Raw genomic sequence first — 20,199 nt, forward strand, 5'->3', positions numbered from 1 at the left:
CCGTCCCTGTTACAGCCCAGGACCTTCTCATAGAGGAGGCCCTGGCAGGTGGACGAGCTCTCAAAGTCAGCCTCGTACAGCCTGGCCACTATCATGGCTAACTGGAGATCCTCCATCTTCTCCAACAACACCTACACACCATGGAGCCGCAGAGGAGAGGAGGGACTGGGTTACAACATTTCAAAAGTGGATGAAATGGTGTTGCAGTAAAGTGAGCTGGCAGAGACTGAATTCTGCCTGAAACATTTTCACAGAAATTTAAGCTACTGAGGTAGTGATTCTCACTGCAATTGCCACATAGAGCTGCAGCATAGATACTCTCTATACCCTATACTCTTGTATACCCAGTTTTTGCCTATCTGTGTGTTTTGACTGTGTGGTATGGCAATCCCAGGCCAAGGCAAACTATGCAGGCTGTTTATGTATCTTATCGATGGAGTTTAGACTTCTCTCATGTGGTTTAAAGGCTCAGAGCTGGAGAATATCCAGCTCTCTCAGCAACACAGAACTGCACTGTTTGTGACGTAGTAACATAATGTTTGTTTCTCAGAGACACACCTTCACACCTTCTGTTGTATTTCCATAAAACAAGGCTATGCCAAGTTTCCAGTGCGAGGGCAATGGAAATCTGGAATAGACTCAACAGCTATAAGCTATGGTATGGTGTGTGTATCTTTGTGTGATTGAGTGTAAATGTGTGTGTGTGTTGTTCACACCTCTATGGCATCTTTGAGTGATCCAGCCAGAAGGAAGAAGGCAGCGGACTGTTCAAAGCGCTGCTTGCCCAGCAGGGAAAATGCATTTTTCAGTGCTGCCTTTCGCCAGCGATCTTCAGTGAAATTATTCTTGAAAAACTGAGTCATCTTCTCATCATGCTGAGACCTGAGAGAAAAAACCCACACAGCTTGGACACACATGACGATTCTGATGGGAACTTAAAATGAAAATGAAACATTGACTAAATACAAATGAATTCTGCTGTGTATAGAAACAGTCACCCACCTGAAGAGGCCCCACAGGACAGCCTTTTTCTTCATGGCCAAGTAGAACAGAGCAGCATCTAATGGGTCATTGTGTCTCTGGAACGCAGCTTTACCTATCTGATCACATAAATATTACAGATATATTAAACGGATAGTTACAATTTTCAGTTCTGATTAGCTGGAGTCATATCTCAAAACCACCGTAAAATATTTGATAAATGCACATCTTTGACAGCATAAACGTTAATTTAAACATCAAAGCACTAACTGCAAATCATGACTCATACCAGTACTAATGTGTTGCTAATAGCTGTTATATCATAAGAAGTGAAAGAATAGGGTGACATGTGAATGTTAGAGGATATCTGGACCTTTGGGACTGATCAAGTCCTAAAGGTCCTCTCATAATCCCTCAACGTCCCCGATGGAGTGTAAATAAACAGACAATACCATCCAGCAGCGAGTATACACAAATAAATATGTGGCGCTGCGTACGGGTGTTTCTATTTTGAGAAAGCATGACTTTGTTGTAAGTATACCGCCGCCTTAAGGCATGGCCTCTTGTCACTTATTGCTTAATTTCAGAAGCTGTCAATCGATCAGCAAATCAAATTAATTGATACTGTGAAGCAGCTTCCAACTTTCACAGTGTTCATGTACAGTGAATCTAGTCTACTATGGGCTGGTCTGAGCTTGTCCCGGTACCTTCTCCACCATCTTGCGCAGTGTGTTGATGTTGCGTATCCACCAGCCCACTCCGACGGCCCGGAGCTCAGACCACTGGGGGTCGCCTCTCTGCATGGCCGGGATCATGTTCAGCATCTCCTCCTCCGCCTCCGAGTGGAAGGCCCATGCAAAGTGGCACGTTGACAGGCCTGCCACAAAGAGAACGACAGAATGAGGGAGAGAGATGGAGAGAAAAAGAGAGTGCGAGAGAGAGCGAGAGAAATAGAGACAGACAGAGAGACAGATAGAGCAAGATGTCTGGAGTTGATTGTCAAGATCAAGTGCACCGGAAATCTCTCGATCACAAAATCTGATAAGATAGTGATAAAACAGTTATATAGAACAATGCTCTTTTTGTGTCAGTGACAGTTAATTTCAGTATTCAGCAGAAGTATGTTGGTTGGTGTGTTTTACCCTGGTGGAGCAGCTGCATGCGGTAGAGGGGGGGCAGAGAGGTGAGCAGGCAGGTATGAAGACGCATGGCCAGCAGGTACCTCAGTCCACACTCATCGAGAGCCTCGCCACCTACAGAAACACAACACCATGCAGCTCTGAACCTTTCCATGGTCCTTCCATAGAGCAGCGGATCATTCTACTGAAATGGCAGCATTTCTGCAAAGGGCAATGCCCTTTACAAATCCAGTGTCACTCTAGTTCATGTGGTCCTGTCAGAGAGTATGTCTCTTGTCCCTGAACCTTCTTACCCTCTCTGTGCTTACTTAGCACTGGAACAACCTGCTAATGTCTTCCTCTCAAAAGACTAAATAAATATGATGGAAAATTGGAGGGAAAAGACAAAGATAATTATGTGTGTTTGTTTTGTGATGAATGAGCTCTCTGTGTGTTTATATACAGTTAAGTGTAGTAGTATAAACGCTATTGTTTATGTTACCAAGTTTTGATAACTGGAGATAATAACCATAACCAGGTAACCAACGATGATTAGCTTTTATTTCTATAACCTTTAGTTGGCTTTAATATGATATGATCTCATACTAAGGGAAACATCTGATGGACTCACAGACATTGAGGCGGGCCAACACGCTAACATGCTTAAATTTGATCGCTGCTTGATGCAAGCGTATCCTGCAGGTAACTGCAGCTATTACACACAAAAACGTACATATTAACAATAATGAGATACTATATAGATCCCTGTAAGAAAATTGTCTTTTCCCTTGCTCCCCCTCCAGGGAGGTCAGAGTGCAGGTCAACTACAGAATAACAGCCCTGGAGCTGGTCAGTAGGCCTATCTTGCCTGAGGATGCTTGGCAACCTGAGGGCTTGAACCTGGGTCATTCAGTTGAAGGATAGCCCCTCTTAACACTATGGCAGCCTACTGCCCCAGGTGACTATTGACATACAAGTGAGCATACAAACCAACACCTAAGAACTAAAACTAAAACTTTAAACTGGCCTAAAAAACAACTAATTCTTTGTACATTAGGGACACAGAGAGAGATTTAGTTATATGGTGTATATATGGTATATATATTTTTTTAGCGTATTATAGCTTATTTATATGCATGACTTTTGCACTTTACAGATCAAATAGCATATTATAAGTTATTGTATAGTGCACTAGCTTATTGTGCTTTGTATTATTGCATTTTAATGTGCTGATGACTCCTATCCAGGCACTACAGATGCAAAATAGCCTCCGGTTATACTGTGGTGCAATATGTTACATAATGCGCTGTCCCTGTCAAATAATCAAATAAAGTAAAGCAACACAAACACATACTGACCTGTGTACTGCTGGTCAGTGGAGCTGGTGACCTCAGCGCTGGTGGTAGCGACAGTGTCGGCCAGGGCCACCAGGAACATCTGCTCCAGCCTGGTCAGACCTGGGAGGCTGGAGTGCATCAGGTGACTGGACAATACCTGGACACACAGAGGCAGGCAGCGAGAGGAGGAAGGGAAGAAGGGAAAGAATAGGAAGGGAGGAAGGAGGAAGCAGAGAGCAGGGATGAGAGAAGAAAGGTGAGTAGGGGAGAAAGGGAGAGTCGAGTCACATAGTTAGGAATGTCTGTATTTACAGATCAATGATGGAAACATTATGTTTTTTTAATGTATCTACACCAATCAATCACCATTAAACATTTACAGGTTAAAGTAAGCTTTCAAAACATTTGGATGGGGTGTAGACTCCTGGAATATAAAACATGTCATCACAGGAAGAAATCAAAAAAATGATTGTAATTTTGAAATGAAAAACTGCTTGGACACATCGACAACCATGACAAGAGTAACCATACCCTACATTGGGAATGACACAATTTTAATATGTTTTAAATTGGATGCCCTAAAATATCCAGCAGTACCTGGGCGTGTTCTGGTCCAAAATAGGTAGGACCGTACTGAGAGAGGTTGATGACGCGAGACTTCTTCTCTGGCTTCTCAGTGGCAAAGCTCACAAAGTCATCGGTGGTGACCGCCTGCACCTATTAATACAGGAGGATGGGTGTTAAAATATCAGCGGGACTGTACGTTTAACAACAAAAGCAGAACTCTCCAACTCCACCGACCTGGAAGAGGTCAGCGTACTGGTCCTCTGCGCTCTTCTGGGCCCCCTCGCCCTCGGCCACCTTGCCTCCCTTGGTGGCCTCCTCCCCTCCCTTGTAGGAAGTGTCCAGGTCAGCTGACAGAAGGGCGTAGAGGGGCAGGGGAGGGATGGAGTTGATCTCTGTGTAGTCCCTGCCTCCGTCGCGGCCGGCCACGATGGTGTCTTTGGCTGTGCTGCCAGTCACACTGATGGTCCTGGACAGATGTCTCCTGGCTCCGCCCTCACCTGCCTCCACATCCCTCACCACGGCAACTTCACCGGCAATGCACTTCACCAGGTGGGATAGGATGGCCTGATGGATGGAAGGCCAATGGACCATGCAATGATGTAGATTAGATGAGACAGATTAGAGACTTTAACTTCCAATTTAGTGTGCAGCTTAAAAGCACACACACTAACATTCAGTCAAAACACCCAGTAATTTCTCGTTTTACCAATCATTCCACAGTTACTACATAATTCAAAGTATACTTAGTAACATAAAGTGCTGTTGTATAATATCAGTTAAGTGCATTTATGGGATAGTTAGTGTACATTAAAAAGGATACAGAGATTGATCACATGGTCTCAGCTATCGCCACAGTCTGTGTAGCTTAGTGATGGCTAAAGGAATGAATGCGCTTTTGTCCTAGCACATCTGAACCTGTGCTTTGACAACATGACCTCAAACTATTAAATAAATGTTAACTAAATACATAGCATGTGGTAATCCTTGTCATGTTTTTGAGCCACTGGAAGAAGCAGAAACAGACCCACCTTGGCACGACGAACCTTTCCCAGGTCCATGAGTTCCAGCAGCTGGGTGGGATGGTACTGAGGCAGAGTGGGGGACAGGGAGTGAGCCGCCTCAAACAGCCCCCCGTCCTGCAGTCCTGCTGGGGCACGAAGAGCTTCATCCACCGCAGTGGGCCCTTCAAACACACTCTTAGACCTGGCTCTCCCTTCAAAGACCGAGGAGGTAACCGCGGTCTGACCCCCTGCGATGTTGTCGGCAGATGACAAGCTGCCCTCCTCTCCCTCCCCAGGTTTCCTGTCCTGGCGCCACTGGGCATACACGTGCATCTCGCAGTCCATGCCCACCACCAGGATGCCGTCCCTCACCCAGGACAGGGAGACTGGCAGGGAGGGTGTGCCGTCCACGGAGGACAGCAGGTCCACGGACCGGAGCAGGATCCACCGAGAGCGGATGCCCTGTTTGATGCTGCCCCCTAGGGGAAGGGTGATGACCGCCACCCCCTCCTTGCTGCTGGTCTGCTCGTTGACCATGCCGGAGATGCGGCCGTACATGAGGATGTTGGATCCGACTCCCACGGTCAGGATGTGGGATCCATCCTCCTTGGACAGCCAGTCCAGGTGGACATAGTGCTTGATGTTGGGGGAGCTGTGGTCTCTGCTCATGTACAGGTCAGATCTGACATGGAAAAAGAGAACTTTTAAGTTATGAAACAGCCGTACTGATTAACTCACAGCGACTGACACAGACAAAGATGCAGATACACACACACACACACACACACGCAAACAAACAAGCATTAGTGGCCTCCTGACCTGCTGTAGACAAAGAGGTTGGAGTCAACGCTGACTCGTGGATCCAGGGTTGAGGAGGGTCTGGTGAAGTCGTCCAGGTGGAGGGTTTGCTCCAACACCCACTCTGAGCCCCCAGTAGACTCACACTCATAGATGGACACATGCATCGAGAAGTCCCCTCCTGAGCCCTGGGGCTGAGAATGAACAGCACTTTGTCAAAATATGTCAAACCTTAAAGCTTAGAAAATAAATAGTGCACGAAGGGGGATATTGAGGAGAATTCATTGCATGAATGCAAGATCAAGTAAAATGAGCTCAATAAATCCTTCACTGGATAAAAGAAGAGATGTTCTCTGATGTGTGACTTAAATGTAGGTTTGGACCAAGAAGCTTTCTGGCTCTGCTCAGCAGCCGCTGCTACCTGTACATTTGTTTTCTTCATTGTTTGTCCTGAATGTCCCTAGTTCATTCTTTTATAGAATTGTTAAAAGATGAGGACAATGGTACTAGTAAAGTATATGACCATGGCAGTAATAATTTTTGGATCTTTTGCTAAATCCACAGCAATGTATACATCTGTTGATATGGACATAGCACCTTGGATTTACACCAGAAATAATCTGATATCCCTGTGCCACACCAATGCTTCAGCTCCCACAGACTTATTGCAGAGGTGCCTGTGGAGATCACCAACACCCAGTGGCATCTGTGGGCGAGACAAGGCCACAGAGGAGGAAGACAAGACCACCACTTCTAATGGTGATACTACTCCAAAAAATGCTACGAATACCATGATTCCTGCCTGAGGGTTTTCAATGAATTGTGGCTCTGTAAAGACATTTCAAGCTCAATGGTTGAGCTATATGGCTTCTGTCTAATTGGGGCAGAAAGAAATGAGGAGTTAGTGAAACAAAAAGCAGGTGGATTTGTGTCTACCTCAGTGATCTGTGGTGCAGGAACTACACTCTGAGAGAGACTGTAAGCAACCCCAGTTGCATACAAGTCCTTAGTCTGAGTCTAAGACTATTTTACCTGCCCCAGGAGATTGGCAGCATCATTGTCTGCTCAGTTTATGTCACCCCCAAGCGGTGAGTCAAAGCAGGCAGCCATTCATTTAGTAGAATGCATCCAGACAGAATTGAAGTGCACACAAGAGGCTCTGGTTCTTATCCCAGGGGACCTGAACCATTTTAGGCTTGAATATACTACTCAGACAGCTGCACAAATTGGAAGTGGAACCCTCACATAATCAGGTAGTATCACTGCTTACCCACTACACAAACCCAACTAGCTAAAGTTAATGGCCCTTTCTCTGAGACCATGACAATTAGCACAGTTTTTAAATAATGTGCTGCATGAATCCATCATGTATCTACTGTACCTTTATCTAATGGACTGATTGTATCATGTGTTTTATCCTTTGATGATGGGTATATGATGCCTCTATCCCATGCTGCTGTTTGTTACCGTTTTCATTTACTGTTTTTATGTCCTTGGTACTGCGGCTTTGATGTCTAAGACACATTTTCCTGCAGGGACGATACAGTTTAGCTAATCTTATGATACAAAGGAATCAATATGTGTGAGCGGTGCTTCCTTTAGGGTTTTGATAGATGAGTGTGGGGGTAATTTTCATTCTGAGCCCCAGCTTTACTCTTGGGCCTATTCCAGGATCAGTACCAGTAGGTGTTACAGGTTAAGAATGGCTCTTACTCAAATATTTATTTCATGATATATGGAAGGTGCTCCAATTCCAAATGTAATGGGTGGGCTGAACAATGAGGTCAAATCTAGATGTAACTTAATATAAACACTCGTACAGGTTAATGGCACAGTAGACTGAATACAGCATGACCAAGCCAGATGCTGGTCTCCCACCTGTCCCTGTCGTGGCTGTTTAAAGGCCACAGCCAGCCTCCCAGTATAGGAGCAGGACACTGCTACGGGACGTCCCGACACACACACTGCGCTGTTGTTGTCCTCCTCCTCGTTCAGCAGGGCCCAGGGCTCCCAGCGGTAGATCCGGCTATCCTGCTTCTCCTCGCTGTTCCCCTTCTCTCCCTCTACGGTGCAGTGCCAGAAACGCACGCGAGAGTCGGAGCAGGTAGTGACGATCAGGTATGGAGCCAGACACACCGGGTAGATGGAGGAGGAACTCAGATGTCCTATGGTAGGGAGAGGAAGGAGAATATTGGAGACTAGAGAAAACCCCTTCATGCGGTCAGTGTTGTGACTGGTGCTGGGCTTAGCCTTCTTCGGGGCCACTTTATTTTAATGTGATCTCAGTTGATCATGATCATAGGTGCTACGTATAGCATTAGCCTATAAAAAAAAAAAATCAATGAGATAGAGGCTACCAATCGTCTCAACCACGGTCTCATTTTATTATGGTAATTACACCAAGGTATCACAAGCAAATTGTCAGTGATACACTGATGTTTAAAAATGCTACACGGAGCATTGCCTTTAATTAGGCAACTGTCCGATGGTCTGAGTGTGTGTGAAGACTTTGTGTCCATCCCTACCTGCAGACGGCGTGGCCCTGGTGACCTCCACCCCGTGGGGCAGGTCCAGCCGCTTGCTGTACACCAGCTTGGAGCTGAGGATGAGCTTGCTGGCTGACTGCAAGTTGGCTGTGGAGGCTGACCGGGGCAAGGGGCTGATGGGGGAAGTCTCTGGGGAGGAGTCGGCATTCATCACCTGATTGGGAACCATCAGCTGGCTCTGGAAGCTATAATCTGGAACCGGCTCGTCTGGACACACAGACACGGCAACATTATAAAGAGGTATACCTTTACAATTCATGCTTTCAAGCTTAACAATGCACAAATGATGTTAGTGCTCCTATTAACCACATGCTAATATCCAGAGAAACGTCTAATTATGACAATAGTTGGTCATCCGTGTGTAGCCTACACTCACCCATACAGGCCTGGACAGACTTGAGGTGCAGGTGCCACATCTGCAGGACAGAGTTCCTGTTGAGATCCTTCTCTATCACCACCAGGAAGAACTTCTCAGAGAACGGGGCAGGGTTGTAATCTGGAGGTGGACAACACATTCAGACCCTCTTATAACTACATTACGCTCCAGTCATGTTTGCAAAAATGCCAAACATCCTAGATTCATTCACATCATTTATTCACTCGTTTTCAGACAGAGTAAAAAGAAATAGTACTAGACAGAGTGATAATAGTGAAGTATGCCCTACCTTCAGCAGAGGGGAAAGCAGATGTGTACACTTCTGGTTCTTCCTGTGGCTTATAACCTAGAATGAAGTCCTCTTGGAACACATGCAGCAGCTGGGTGTTGGAGCCACACTGGATGCACAAGGAAACAGCATCGGGGAAACAGGTTTACTTTGTCTATTCGTCAGAAGATTTCAGGAATTCAAGCCGTGATTTCTCTCCAGCATTGGTCTGAGGTGGTTGTGAAAAGAGCAGAGCAGCTAACCTGGTTGGTGATGACGTCCAACTCTATGATACATCCGGGTCTGGCAGTGGACTGCTGGCTCACAATGTTGAAAACCTCGCCCACCAGTTTCTAAACAGGCACACACATACAAAAAGGATCAGTTATCCATTTAGCCTATGCTGCTGAGACCAATAACGTTAAACATTATTGGATATAATGTGAACTAGATGTAAGTCTTAAGTGTGGGAACAGGGTGGTGTAGGTGAGTACAGTACTGATCAGTATTGAGCACTGCTGTGGACTGGGCTGGTTCTGTTATGGGTCTAACTCAACAAAACATCTGTGATGGGAGGCACTAGATAACCCAAATAACACTGCCACTCTTCCCCACTACTCTCTCCTCTAACATCCAAGCTAGGTTTCTACATAGATGCTCTCCCAAAATAGCACAAGAGTCAGTTACATCAAATTCTGTGTAATGGTAAATGACAAGGACTCAAACCAAAGAATATCACATCCCAATGAGCAATAATGTTAGACTGTTTGTACTCTGTTCGTTTAGTGTGTGTGTGTGTGTGTGTGTGTGTGTGTGAGTGCGCGCTCTCACAGATGTCTCAGGATCTGACAGCTCATCCAGTAGTTTTCTGGCATCAACCACAGCTTGATAGAGACGCAGGTTTTTACCATCTGATGCCACAAAGCAGGCACTGGCACTGTTACAGTAGGTTCCTAAGGAAAGCAATATATAGGATTCATAAAGAATGGATTAGTTTGCGTTAATTTTGTCCTATCAAATAGTGAACCAAATATCACCCTAGAGTAGAGAGTATGTCAATAAATATATAAACGTGCGGTAATGTTTCAAGTGACTGTACAGGGCTTTACATTGTGCAACCATTTTAGGAGCATATGCGACTAAAAATAAATTTATGCTAAAAAAAAAAAGAAGCAAATGTGCAACTTAATTCAAAGTCTGAATCAGCATTTTCATTTTTTTTTTTACATATCATGCTCTTAAATTTCTTTCCTGTGCCGTTTAATCTTTCAAGCACCTGTGCCCCTGGGAAAAAAACAACTGTCACAGTAACATCTTGTTCTGTTACAGAGGAAGATTCACCAACCACTAAGTAGGTTTGCTTATATAATATCCCAAGATAACAGCTCTCTGAGCAAAACCTCAGATGATTCAGCATAAATGGCACTTTCCTGTAGATTTAACCATGACAATTATTTACTCTTAACAGGAATATTTCTGCATATATCACTGTCATAAAGCACTGAGGTTAAACATTACATCCATAACAAAAATATATGGTGTGCATGACCACAGTATTGTATGTGTTTACCGAGCACAGAGCTGGGCACTAGTGTGGGTAGCCAAGCCACATTGCTGAAGGCCGAGGTGTGCAGAGAGTTGATGCGGGCCAGTTCAGAGACCCCTCCAGTGCAGGACAGGGGACCGATGTGGTCCACCCTCCACAGGATCAGCTCGCTGTAGATGGCGTTGGGGTCGTGGAAGGTCCTTGTAGCTGCATTACGAAGCTGCTTCCTGGAAGTACACAAGCAACGCTGGATTAGAACTGACCATCACTCACAAAAGCATTGTCAATTGTACTAAGTAGCATGTAAAGCAATTCTCTTCATCCATCCTTTCCTTTCCTCATCTCTTCTTTTCTCAGTTCATCCCGCTTTCTGTTTCTCTGTAGCCTGATATTCAGTGGCCATTTCGTTAGCCGTTTTCTTTGTGTAGGGGGGGGGTGATTGTTTCTCCGAGCGAGAACAAGCCGCTGACTAGGGCAACACCAGACTTTCTGAATCACTCGACAAAATCTGAAGAGTGGGCGGAACACGATTCAGGAGTCTGGCACCAGGCTGGTTTCTCTGCCTCTTCTCATCCATGCCTCCCTATTCTGCCTCCCCCTCTGTTCCATACCTGGGAAGTCCCTTGGGAGGGGGCAGGGAAGGGGGCTGCTCTCCTTCCAGGCTGCCGGGTGCTGAAGGAGGGGTGAGCAGGGCGTTGTGGTGAGAGGAGGTCAGCAGCAGCGGCAGCACAGTGTGGCAGGCTTGGTCGTTCAGGTGGAAGCGGTGGCCGCAGTACCGGAACTTGTGAGACACGGTCAGTACGTTGGAGAAGGCAGAGCGCTCGGCAAACGTCACTGCCCACTGGAGACAGAAGGAGCCAAAGAAAACTTTAGTGAGGGCTGTGAAGATGGCTCAATATACACAAATTGAGGAATTCATTAATAGGTTTATGATTTGCAATGTGGTACTGGTATGATATTTTAGGGCTTCAGGAGGGGTAAAGGAATGCACCAAGTACTACTATATTACAAAAAAGTCAGTAGGCGACTAGCATTATCCTAAAAAAAGACTATCACTCAACATGCACGGAGCACCGGACCAAATGATCTACTGGGGACACATAGATGATTTTGGTTCACTTAACGAGTATGTTGACCATGGGCCAACCTCCCCAAAAAAATGGTGCATCCCTTTAAAAGAAGTTCCCTTTTTTTCCCAGAAATCTGTCACCTGGTTGAGAGACCCATCGACGTGCTTGGAGACCATCATGACGGCAGGCCCGATGCCGGGGCGGGGGTTGAGAGAGGGGCCCAGGGCGGGCGAACCCAGGCCAGCTGAGGCTGAGGCAGAGTGGGAGACACGCTGAGCCCTCCTCCCCTGTTCCCCCGCCCCGGGACTCTCTCCCTCGGTCAAAGTGCAGGCGTACATCAGGATATTTTTACTCAGCGAGTTGGCATCGCCTGTGGGAAACGCCACTGGAATACGAGAGGAGAAGGACACCTGGAAAGAGAGTGGGAAAGAAGAAGAAAAATGTAACCACTGGAAGAACAAGTACAGATTCTCTACAGATCCTCTCATTTGCATACTAGAAGAGGATTACAGGAGTTACAGTATGTGAAAAGTGTGAAGATTCATAAAGTTACATTTTCACAATAATACAAATTTTATTTCCCATTAAGTAAATACTGCTCAATAAAGAACATACACGATTTGTTGAAAATGATTTTGTAAATCGTGACAAAGTTTTAATAACCCACAGGTATAGAGGAGTGAAGTGTCTCACGTCTTGAAGAAGAAACGAATATTAGGAGTCTTACATAAGGCTGGGGGCGTGCTGAGTCACCTTACACTTTGTGCAAAGTACAACTACAGCTACAGTGCTGCCACAGCATGAGTGAGTGAGTGAGTGAATAAGTGGGTGAGTGAGTGACAAGAGGGAGTCAGTGAGGAATTCACACCACGTCGCATTTACTGTACATATGAGCTGCCGACTGCAGAAAAAAAACGTTCTTGTCAGCCTCCTAATGGTAATTACAAGTAGGACAGGTGGGTATTTCTGGTTGGCTCTGATATCTCCTGCTCTGAACCACAAATTGTGTAAGTGTGCCAACACAGAACATGGCAGTGAAACCACCAATCTCAGCAGGCCTCGTTAATGAAAATCCTAATTATCAGTTATATTCACACTAACACAATCAGCTACTTACGAAAAGCGAGTGATATCTGCAACAGTTTGTTTATGGTTGATGGTTGGTTCATAAATAAAAATGATTTTGAATGTGGGTGTTCACTTAAACACATGAACGCTTCCAACTTGTAGCAACCAGATGTTATCCCATTCTTCTGTTTCTTCCCGCATGGCGTGAACGCAGCATGAGGGAGTAAGTGTGTGTGTGCGACCGCTTGGGTTTGCTCACCTGAACCTGCCTGAAGATGCCCTGGATGTACTCGTCCAAGTACTTGACGTGCCACACCAGGAAGGAGCCGTCGGCAGGGTGGATGGTGAACAGCATGTCGGGGCTCTTGTTCCACTCTATGGTCAGCGTCTCCATCTTCCTCTCCAGCAGCATGGAGGGCAGGGGCATGCTGGAGCTGGAGCCAGGGGAAGAGGCCTTGGTGCTCCCCTGCTCCCCGGGCTCGCCCTCCTCACCTTGCTCCGAGGACGCCTTGTCCGACATCTCGTCCAGGTCTAGAAAGCCAGAGAACAATATGCTTTTTCACTACGAGGTTAGGCTATGTAAAATAGGTAGGCTGTTTGTCTTGCTAAAATCTGCTCTTATGTCTTGTGCTTTTCGCTATGTTTGTCCTATATCATTTTGTTCACAACTGATTTTTGATCAGTTAGATCTAGTTAGGCTCATTCTCTGTAAAGTCCTCTGAGACATGCTTGTGATAAAGGGCTATATAAATAAATGAACTTAAACTTGAACTTAAGTCCAGGCGTTTTAAGAAATCTGCATTGGCCTGGTTGTGGGTCATACCAAAGTCAAACTTCATGGGGGAGCCCTCGGGGTCCAGTGGGTCCTCAGTAGTCTGGTCCAGCTGCTGTTCAGAGAGCTTGCGGAGCTGCAGCATGAAGAGGTCCATGGAGGAAGTGAAGCTGAGGTCCTTATTGTTGAGCCAGTGGACCACGAAGCCCCCCCCACCTGTCCCGTCCTCTGGGCTGAACACTGCAGAGTCAGCCAGCACCGACGGGATGTCTGATAGAGCGAGGAGGGAAGTGGGAGGAGGGAGGGATGGATGGATGAATGGAGGGAGAAAAAGAGAGTGAATAAAACATTCCTCAGGCTTACGTCGGGATCACAGTTCCATTGAATGTGCTGCTCTCTAAAGGAAATTAATTTATTTCCAACGACAGAATTCATTACTGCTGTATCATACTGTTGCATGGTAATGAGGGTGTTACATGTTGGATTTTTTTCTACTTACTTTCTACTTTTCTACTTGAATCAAAATTTGCAACAACAAAGTAATACTTAAAACAAAACAACTTAAAACAATAACCAGGTCAAATCAGTTTGATCTCAAAATTATGGGATCCTTTTGCAGCAACACAAATGCATTATGGATTTAGTGTGATTCCACCATTAGAGAAAGTGAGTAAGACTTTGGCCTTAAGAGATGTGCCATGACGCATCACAGGATCTATGGTGAAGACAAACAGAAATGCTGCTTAGCCTGTTCCAGCAAAGACATCCTACCTGTGTTGGGGTTAATACTGGCTGAGATGTGGAAGTGACACAGGGCATTGGCATGGTGTGCGATGTGGCGGTGTGTGTGTGTGTCTTGTGTGCCCAGCTGAGAGGGCAGCAGCTCAGTGTGTGCCACCAGAGCAGAGGACCGTCGACGGCCCCGGCGCAGATGCTTCAGGTGGTGGATAGACTGGTCAAGCAAAACACAGACAGGACAGAGAGAGAGAAAGAGCAGGATTAGGTTATCCCTTCATGAAAAATATACTAAGGATTTCTGGTCAGGTCTGACCATGCAGAGTAAGCGTACCTCCAGAGCGTGCTGGATCTTGTCCTTATTGCCTCCCAGGCCAGGCAGGCTGGAGCTGAAGGAGTGTGTGTTCTCAGAGATCTGCCCCCCCAGCAGGCTGTCCTCCGGCAGCAGCGTCTCTGACCACAGCCGACACACACCGTCCTCGCAGGATGTCAGCAACACGTTGCACACCGAACCCCTGGAAAGACAAGATATATTTATAGGCGAAACCACTGTAGGACTGCAACTAAAGATTACTTTGTTATTGATTAATCTGTCCAATATTTTCTCAGTAAAAAATGTTGTTACAACCAAACTACATTCCAGTATTTATAGAATCCAGACAGAGTCCAATGTCCAGACCCAAGTAAGATACTGAATTATGGGTATTGCTAGCTACATTTAGGTAACAACAGAACTACTGAACTGTTGTAGCACACCTGTAAGTGTGTCCAAACCAGACTGGGAAGTCAGCCACATAAGAATTTGCACTGTAGGAAAAACTATACTCTGAGTAAATACAGCTTCATCAGGGTATCCTTGTTATACAATTATAATAAGGTGACCAACTATCTGGATAGCGGGCTAGTGTACATTGACTAACATTTGCCATGCTTCTGCACCATCATGTGCGTACAGTTGCACAATCAGGATTTTTTTCTGTTTGGCAGTTACTGCTGCGGTGTGGCATTTCAGCTTTGCACAGTGAACAAAGCACCATAGTGTTGGGTTTCTGTGGATGCTCTGGCAGGGCTCTAAATTAACTTTTTTATGTTGTAAACTTGGGAGCACCAGCAAAAATATAGGCACACCCCAAACCCTTTGCCTCTCACAATAATAATAATAATAATAAAAAAAATAAAATAAATATCAAATGTTATTGCAATTTTATACTCTCAAACCAGATATAGAACATATATACATATATCAACAGTAATTATTTACTTATAATGCCAAACAGTAACATACAGTAATATTATACATTCCATTTCAGTTGTTGACATGGCTTAAGAAAAAAAAATGTAAACCCCTTTTCATTTTCAGGTTAGACTGAAAGGGAATGGGATTCAGAATCTCTTGTTTGGGCCAAAAAACATTCTATCACGCTTGAGAGGACAATGGGTGTGTATAAGAAAGTGAATTGATAAACACATTATTGCCCTCCCTGTGTGTGTGTGCATGTGTATGTGTGTGTGCATGTGTGTGTGTGTGTGTGTGTGTGTGTGTGTGCATTCTTACTTGGGCATGTACTTGCTAGTCTTCCTCCAGGACATGCCGGTGACAGAGCGAGGGTGAGCCAGGTAAACAAAGGAGAAGTGAACAGGAGGAGGCTTCTTATCAGAGGGGTCCTGGACCACCACTGCAGAACGCCAGCCCGTGGTGGGATACCACACCTTGAGTAAGCAGTCATCCTGCACACGCACGCACACACACACACACAAACATTAACAGGGATCATACAATTTAATTTAACACTCAATTAGTTCAACATTGGGCTGTTTTGGGGTTTGCATGTATTATGTACCTTCCCAACAGTTGCAAAATACTCCCCATCAGGAGACCACTTGGCAGTGTGAACAGATGCAGCAGTCCTGAGAGAAAGAGCACAGAAACACAGAGATCAGCTACATTCACTTCTCCATAGGAAACACCAGAAAGCTGTCAGCTCACCAGAAAGCTGTCAATGTGTGTGTGGTTCTTTGTTTGTGCATGTGCTGTGGGTGGGAATGTCACATTTTCACTTCCCCATTCTAGAGACTTCCCCAGGCACCGACGTGCAGGTTAAGCATGTGACAATTACTGACAGTATTTCATATGTCTGTCTCTTCACAAAGCCCTTCACAGTGTTCTCACAAGCATAATACACAAACTCATTCAACATGTGGCTTGCTGTGACAAACAGTCAACGCAACTTTTTACTGACATTACACTTAAAAGTGGGGAGAATGACAGATGAGAGGAGGGACAGAGACTATGGATTGAAATGTACACAGAGCGCTGCTCTACCACTCAGGGACAGGCTACTTTCCTGTGTATGCACAACTGTTTCTTTGAATTTACATAGCTCAGCATGTTGCACAAGGCGTGCTTCTTGCATATTTAAGATTGGCCTGCTTTTGTTGTTGTAATAATGCTTCGATATTATCAAGATCATGTTGTCGCATATACATATTGTTTATTTTATGCAAGCATGCATTGGCTCTAAGTTTAAAAATAAACTGAAAGTGACATTGTCACTAAAACAAAACAAAACAAAAAAAAATCGTATACAAACACAAATGAACAGGGCTTTGGAGACCTACTTGCACTGCCAGACACACTTCCAGTCATTGAGGACAGGGTGGGGCTTGTCATCTGTGGTCTGTCCATCCTCCTCCTCTATCAGGGCGTCTGTCAAAGGAGGAGCCCACAGCTGGAGGCGCTCGGTTGCTGCTAGGATACGGTTCCCTGAGGACGCACGAGCACTACGTTACACACCTCACGTCCCACATTCATTACTACAGCACACAGAGCTACATGCACACTGCAACTCTTACATAATGCTCATATCGTTCCAAACTGAGTGAGTAGGAGCTGCATGTAGAGTGGGATTCAGTTAGTCAGACAGTCAGTGAGTCAGTCAAACACAGAAAGCGTGGGCCTACCTTGTGGGTCCCAGGCCAGGTTGTAGGTGATGGCATCGAGGAAGAACTGTCCTGTCTTTTGCCACTGATAGTTAAGCTGCTGTTAGTGACAGGACATGAGAGCAGGTCAACATACACTCTCAACCACACCATGCAATGTTATTTCCATACAAGTGTGATTAATTTTCACTGGATACTTTATTGCTATGATGATATCAGTTGCTCTGCAGTTACATGCAGGGCATCAGTCACAATGAAAGAAAAATCCAAAGGTGTTAGTGGTACTGCCTTTTGCACCATCACATGTGCCTAATGTACGCACACATATCCATACATAGTGTCTTCTGATGTGTAAATCATTGAAAATATGATCAAGACCAAGGCCACACAAATAACATTAAGAACCAAATAGATCAAAGAAACAATAGAGACCAGAAGGCTCCTATGAAAGCTGATCAACATCAACAAATCTGCCCCTGTTCACAGTTTGTCAGTTTCTTTATCCTATGGTACAAATCCACTGGGGATCTTCACTCATATTCTCATTTTAAACTTGCATTCACAGTTATTCAGACAAAGGTAGACAGACTGGCAGTTGTGCTCACCTTGTGGCGTTTGTTTGGGTTGGTAGCAATTGGTTCAAAGATGCACACTGTGTTTCCGTAGGATGCAGCGATCTAAAAATAAAGAGCTGCGTTCATCATCACAACATTACTCACCCCATCAGTGCTACTGCACAGTCATTCCCATAGGAGAGGGGTGCAGGAGAGCAGAGTAGCAAGGAGAGGAGAGCATGGGCAGCACATCATGACAGCAGCAAAGAAATGGCTGAATGTTCCTTCCTGTTGCTTAGCGTAATTGCTAATGTCTACTGAGCGCACGGAAAAGTGGAATTGTGTGTGTGTGTGTGTGTGTGTGTGTGTGTGTGTGTGTGTGTGGGTAGGTGTCTGTGTGCGCACATTCAAGACTTACCCTGCCAAGCTGGTGGGAGCACTCCACACAGCCCACCTGTATGTTTCCATTCTGAGCTCCTGGGATAATCTGCACACACTCAAAGTCGCTGGCCAGGATCACTATGTCACAGCCGGAGCCATAGGCCTGCAGAAGAGACGGACACAACAAGAGGGATCAAGTCAGATGGAGCCACAATAAACAAATTAAACTGAACCAAGTTGAGCAATATATCTGTAAAATGCATCAGTGCTCCAGTTCTGTTTTTTTAAGCGAATCGCAGATTTTTTTAGTAATAAAACTGGCCAATACTGAGTCCCATTTATATACAGCATGTACCACATACCACTTCACAGCTATTGCCAGTATGTTTCACGTTGCCTTGAATTTCTTTATGAACAAATCTGATCCCATATGTATGTACTGTATGTATGTATGCATGCAGATACAATTCAGAGAAACACTGCTTGGTGACTAACAGATTATGCAAACAGCTCAAATTTTCATATTTTCTGCTTCACAACATTGAGTAGGTTGATCACCAATCTCCTATTAAGAATGAATATCTGATAATGTCGATTTGATGTTATCAACTGGGATGATTTACTAGCCGAACTCCACCCACAAATTGTGTGTGTGAGAATTAAAATCCAAAAGTCGTCAATGAAACCATCAAAGCATTGAAAGGCAGTCAAACTAGAACAGCATTAGCATAGCATGGCAGTGAAACTACCATAGCGTTAGTAGACTATGCTAGTGAAACGAGCATTACATTAGCATAGTATAATAGTGAAACCATCTCAGAATTTATCTTTGTATGTCACTGAAACAAGTACAGCACTAGCACTACAGAGATAGAAGGAGAGAGTTGACAGCAATTACAGGCCTTGGGAATATTTGCAGTTCGACAGCGCACAACTGTCTGCGTTAAGGTCCAAGACATTTTAACTCTTGAATGAACATTTGAAGAGTTGAATTCAAAAATGAGATATCCAACACATGAAAAAGTGACACCTTCTCTTACACAATAAGTAGCCCAAAACTTACACAGCATATGTGTATTTACATACTGAAAAAAACTCATTCATAGACCATGTTGACCCTCAATTTCACCCACAGTCATGAATATTCATGAGAATACCAGTAGACCAAGGAGACTCATTATAATATTGTGCAGACTGAGTGGACGTAGCTCACTTTCTGACCTAGCACCCTTAAGTCAAAAATCTTGCTGTTGAAATTGTAATCTTTATTAGCAGTGAAACTAGCACAACATTCCACTCTACCGGAATAACTCCACCAGAGCCAATGCAGCCCCCTGGGCAGACCTGAGCTAGGATTAGGGTTATGGGCAGCAGGGTAAACTGATACAGTGGCGGCTGCTGATACAGTGGCGGTTGGCAGCCATGTGCAGGATGGCAGCAATAGCAGCAGCACCTGTGAGACAGGCAAGCTGGCCTCGAAGCCACAGTACAGTCAGGATGACGGCGCGTGTCTTTCATTATTCAGGAGAACAGGAGGAGAGGCAGGGAACCACCGTGTCACACAACAGGGCGAGAATACAGCCAGGGGTGTAATATACAGTGGTAGCAGGAGATGAAATAATGGTGTAGATTTTTATGTGCCGAGCTGAACACTATGCGAGAGAGACAGATAGAAAGAGAGATGAGGAGGTGCAGTCCTTGCTTTACTATTACTGCGGCAGTTGCTCCTGCACATTACGGCTGGAATTAAAAGCGGTCACCGTCACGCACAGCCTAGGACTGCTCTGCACACCCTCCCTCTCTCTCTCACCCCCCCACCCCACACACACACACACACACACACCCCACACACACACACACACACACACCGAGGAGGATGTACCGAGAGTCCATCCTACTCTCTCTGTCAGGGAGGTAATTTGTGCCTGGTAGTACCCTGAGCCAGGCTGGTAAGCATGTGTGTATCTGCCTTGAACAGGATGACCTACCAACATCTCTTTGTTCTCTTGTTTTGGGCTTGTGCGTGTCCTGTATTTCTTTCATCATGCACACACACGCAGAAAATAACTTGTGCTGAAGGCTGGCAAGACAAATTGGGGCGATTTGTTCATTCTATTATGGTGGAACAGATGGCTACATAT

General features: G+C 45.2%; 1 protein-coding gene across 1 annotated transcript in view; it reads right to left on the bottom strand.

Annotated features, from left to right (window-relative positions):
* Nucleotides 1-20,199, bottom strand: part of dmxl2 (Dmx-like 2) — a 40,211-nt gene that overhangs the window by 15,640 nt on the left and 4,372 nt on the right. Inside the window, exons 2-30 of the mRNA XM_071528660.1 lie at nucleotides 18,096-18,221; nucleotides 17,729-17,800; nucleotides 17,145-17,223; nucleotides 16,803-16,947; nucleotides 16,025-16,091; nucleotides 15,739-15,911; nucleotides 14,518-14,698; nucleotides 14,220-14,400; nucleotides 13,437-13,718; nucleotides 12,936-13,207; nucleotides 11,749-12,018; nucleotides 11,150-11,379; nucleotides 10,563-10,765; nucleotides 9,824-9,945; nucleotides 9,256-9,345; nucleotides 9,014-9,122; nucleotides 8,725-8,844; nucleotides 8,328-8,555; nucleotides 7,681-7,967; nucleotides 5,824-5,990; nucleotides 5,032-5,686; nucleotides 4,238-4,567; nucleotides 4,034-4,153; nucleotides 3,458-3,593; nucleotides 2,124-2,234; nucleotides 1,689-1,858; nucleotides 1,003-1,100; nucleotides 717-882; nucleotides 1-131 (exon numbers count right to left, since the gene is read on the bottom strand). The exon at nucleotides 1-131 is cut by the window's left edge and continues 134 nt beyond it. Of these exons, the coding sequence (XP_071384761.1) occupies nucleotides 1-131; nucleotides 717-882; nucleotides 1,003-1,100; nucleotides 1,689-1,858; nucleotides 2,124-2,234; nucleotides 3,458-3,593; nucleotides 4,034-4,153; nucleotides 4,238-4,567; nucleotides 5,032-5,686; nucleotides 5,824-5,990; nucleotides 7,681-7,967; nucleotides 8,328-8,555; nucleotides 8,725-8,844; nucleotides 9,014-9,122; nucleotides 9,256-9,345; nucleotides 9,824-9,945; nucleotides 10,563-10,765; nucleotides 11,150-11,379; nucleotides 11,749-12,018; nucleotides 12,936-13,207; nucleotides 13,437-13,718; nucleotides 14,220-14,400; nucleotides 14,518-14,698; nucleotides 15,739-15,911; nucleotides 16,025-16,091; nucleotides 16,803-16,947; nucleotides 17,145-17,223; nucleotides 17,729-17,800; nucleotides 18,096-18,221 (5,321 nt within the window). The remainder of the gene's footprint in view (nucleotides 132-716; nucleotides 883-1,002; nucleotides 1,101-1,688; nucleotides 1,859-2,123; nucleotides 2,235-3,457; nucleotides 3,594-4,033; nucleotides 4,154-4,237; nucleotides 4,568-5,031; nucleotides 5,687-5,823; nucleotides 5,991-7,680; nucleotides 7,968-8,327; nucleotides 8,556-8,724; nucleotides 8,845-9,013; nucleotides 9,123-9,255; nucleotides 9,346-9,823; nucleotides 9,946-10,562; nucleotides 10,766-11,149; nucleotides 11,380-11,748; nucleotides 12,019-12,935; nucleotides 13,208-13,436; nucleotides 13,719-14,219; nucleotides 14,401-14,517; nucleotides 14,699-15,738; nucleotides 15,912-16,024; nucleotides 16,092-16,802; nucleotides 16,948-17,144; nucleotides 17,224-17,728; nucleotides 17,801-18,095; nucleotides 18,222-20,199) is intronic.

This window comes from Centroberyx affinis, unplaced genomic scaffold, assembly GCF_046629955.1.
Source record: "Centroberyx affinis isolate AG114_WGS23_722 - 3 ecotype Tasmania unplaced genomic scaffold, CSIRO-AGI_Caff_v1 ptg000122l_1, whole genome shotgun sequence".
Taxonomy (NCBI): Eukaryota; Metazoa; Chordata; class Actinopteri; order Beryciformes; family Berycidae; genus Centroberyx; species Centroberyx affinis.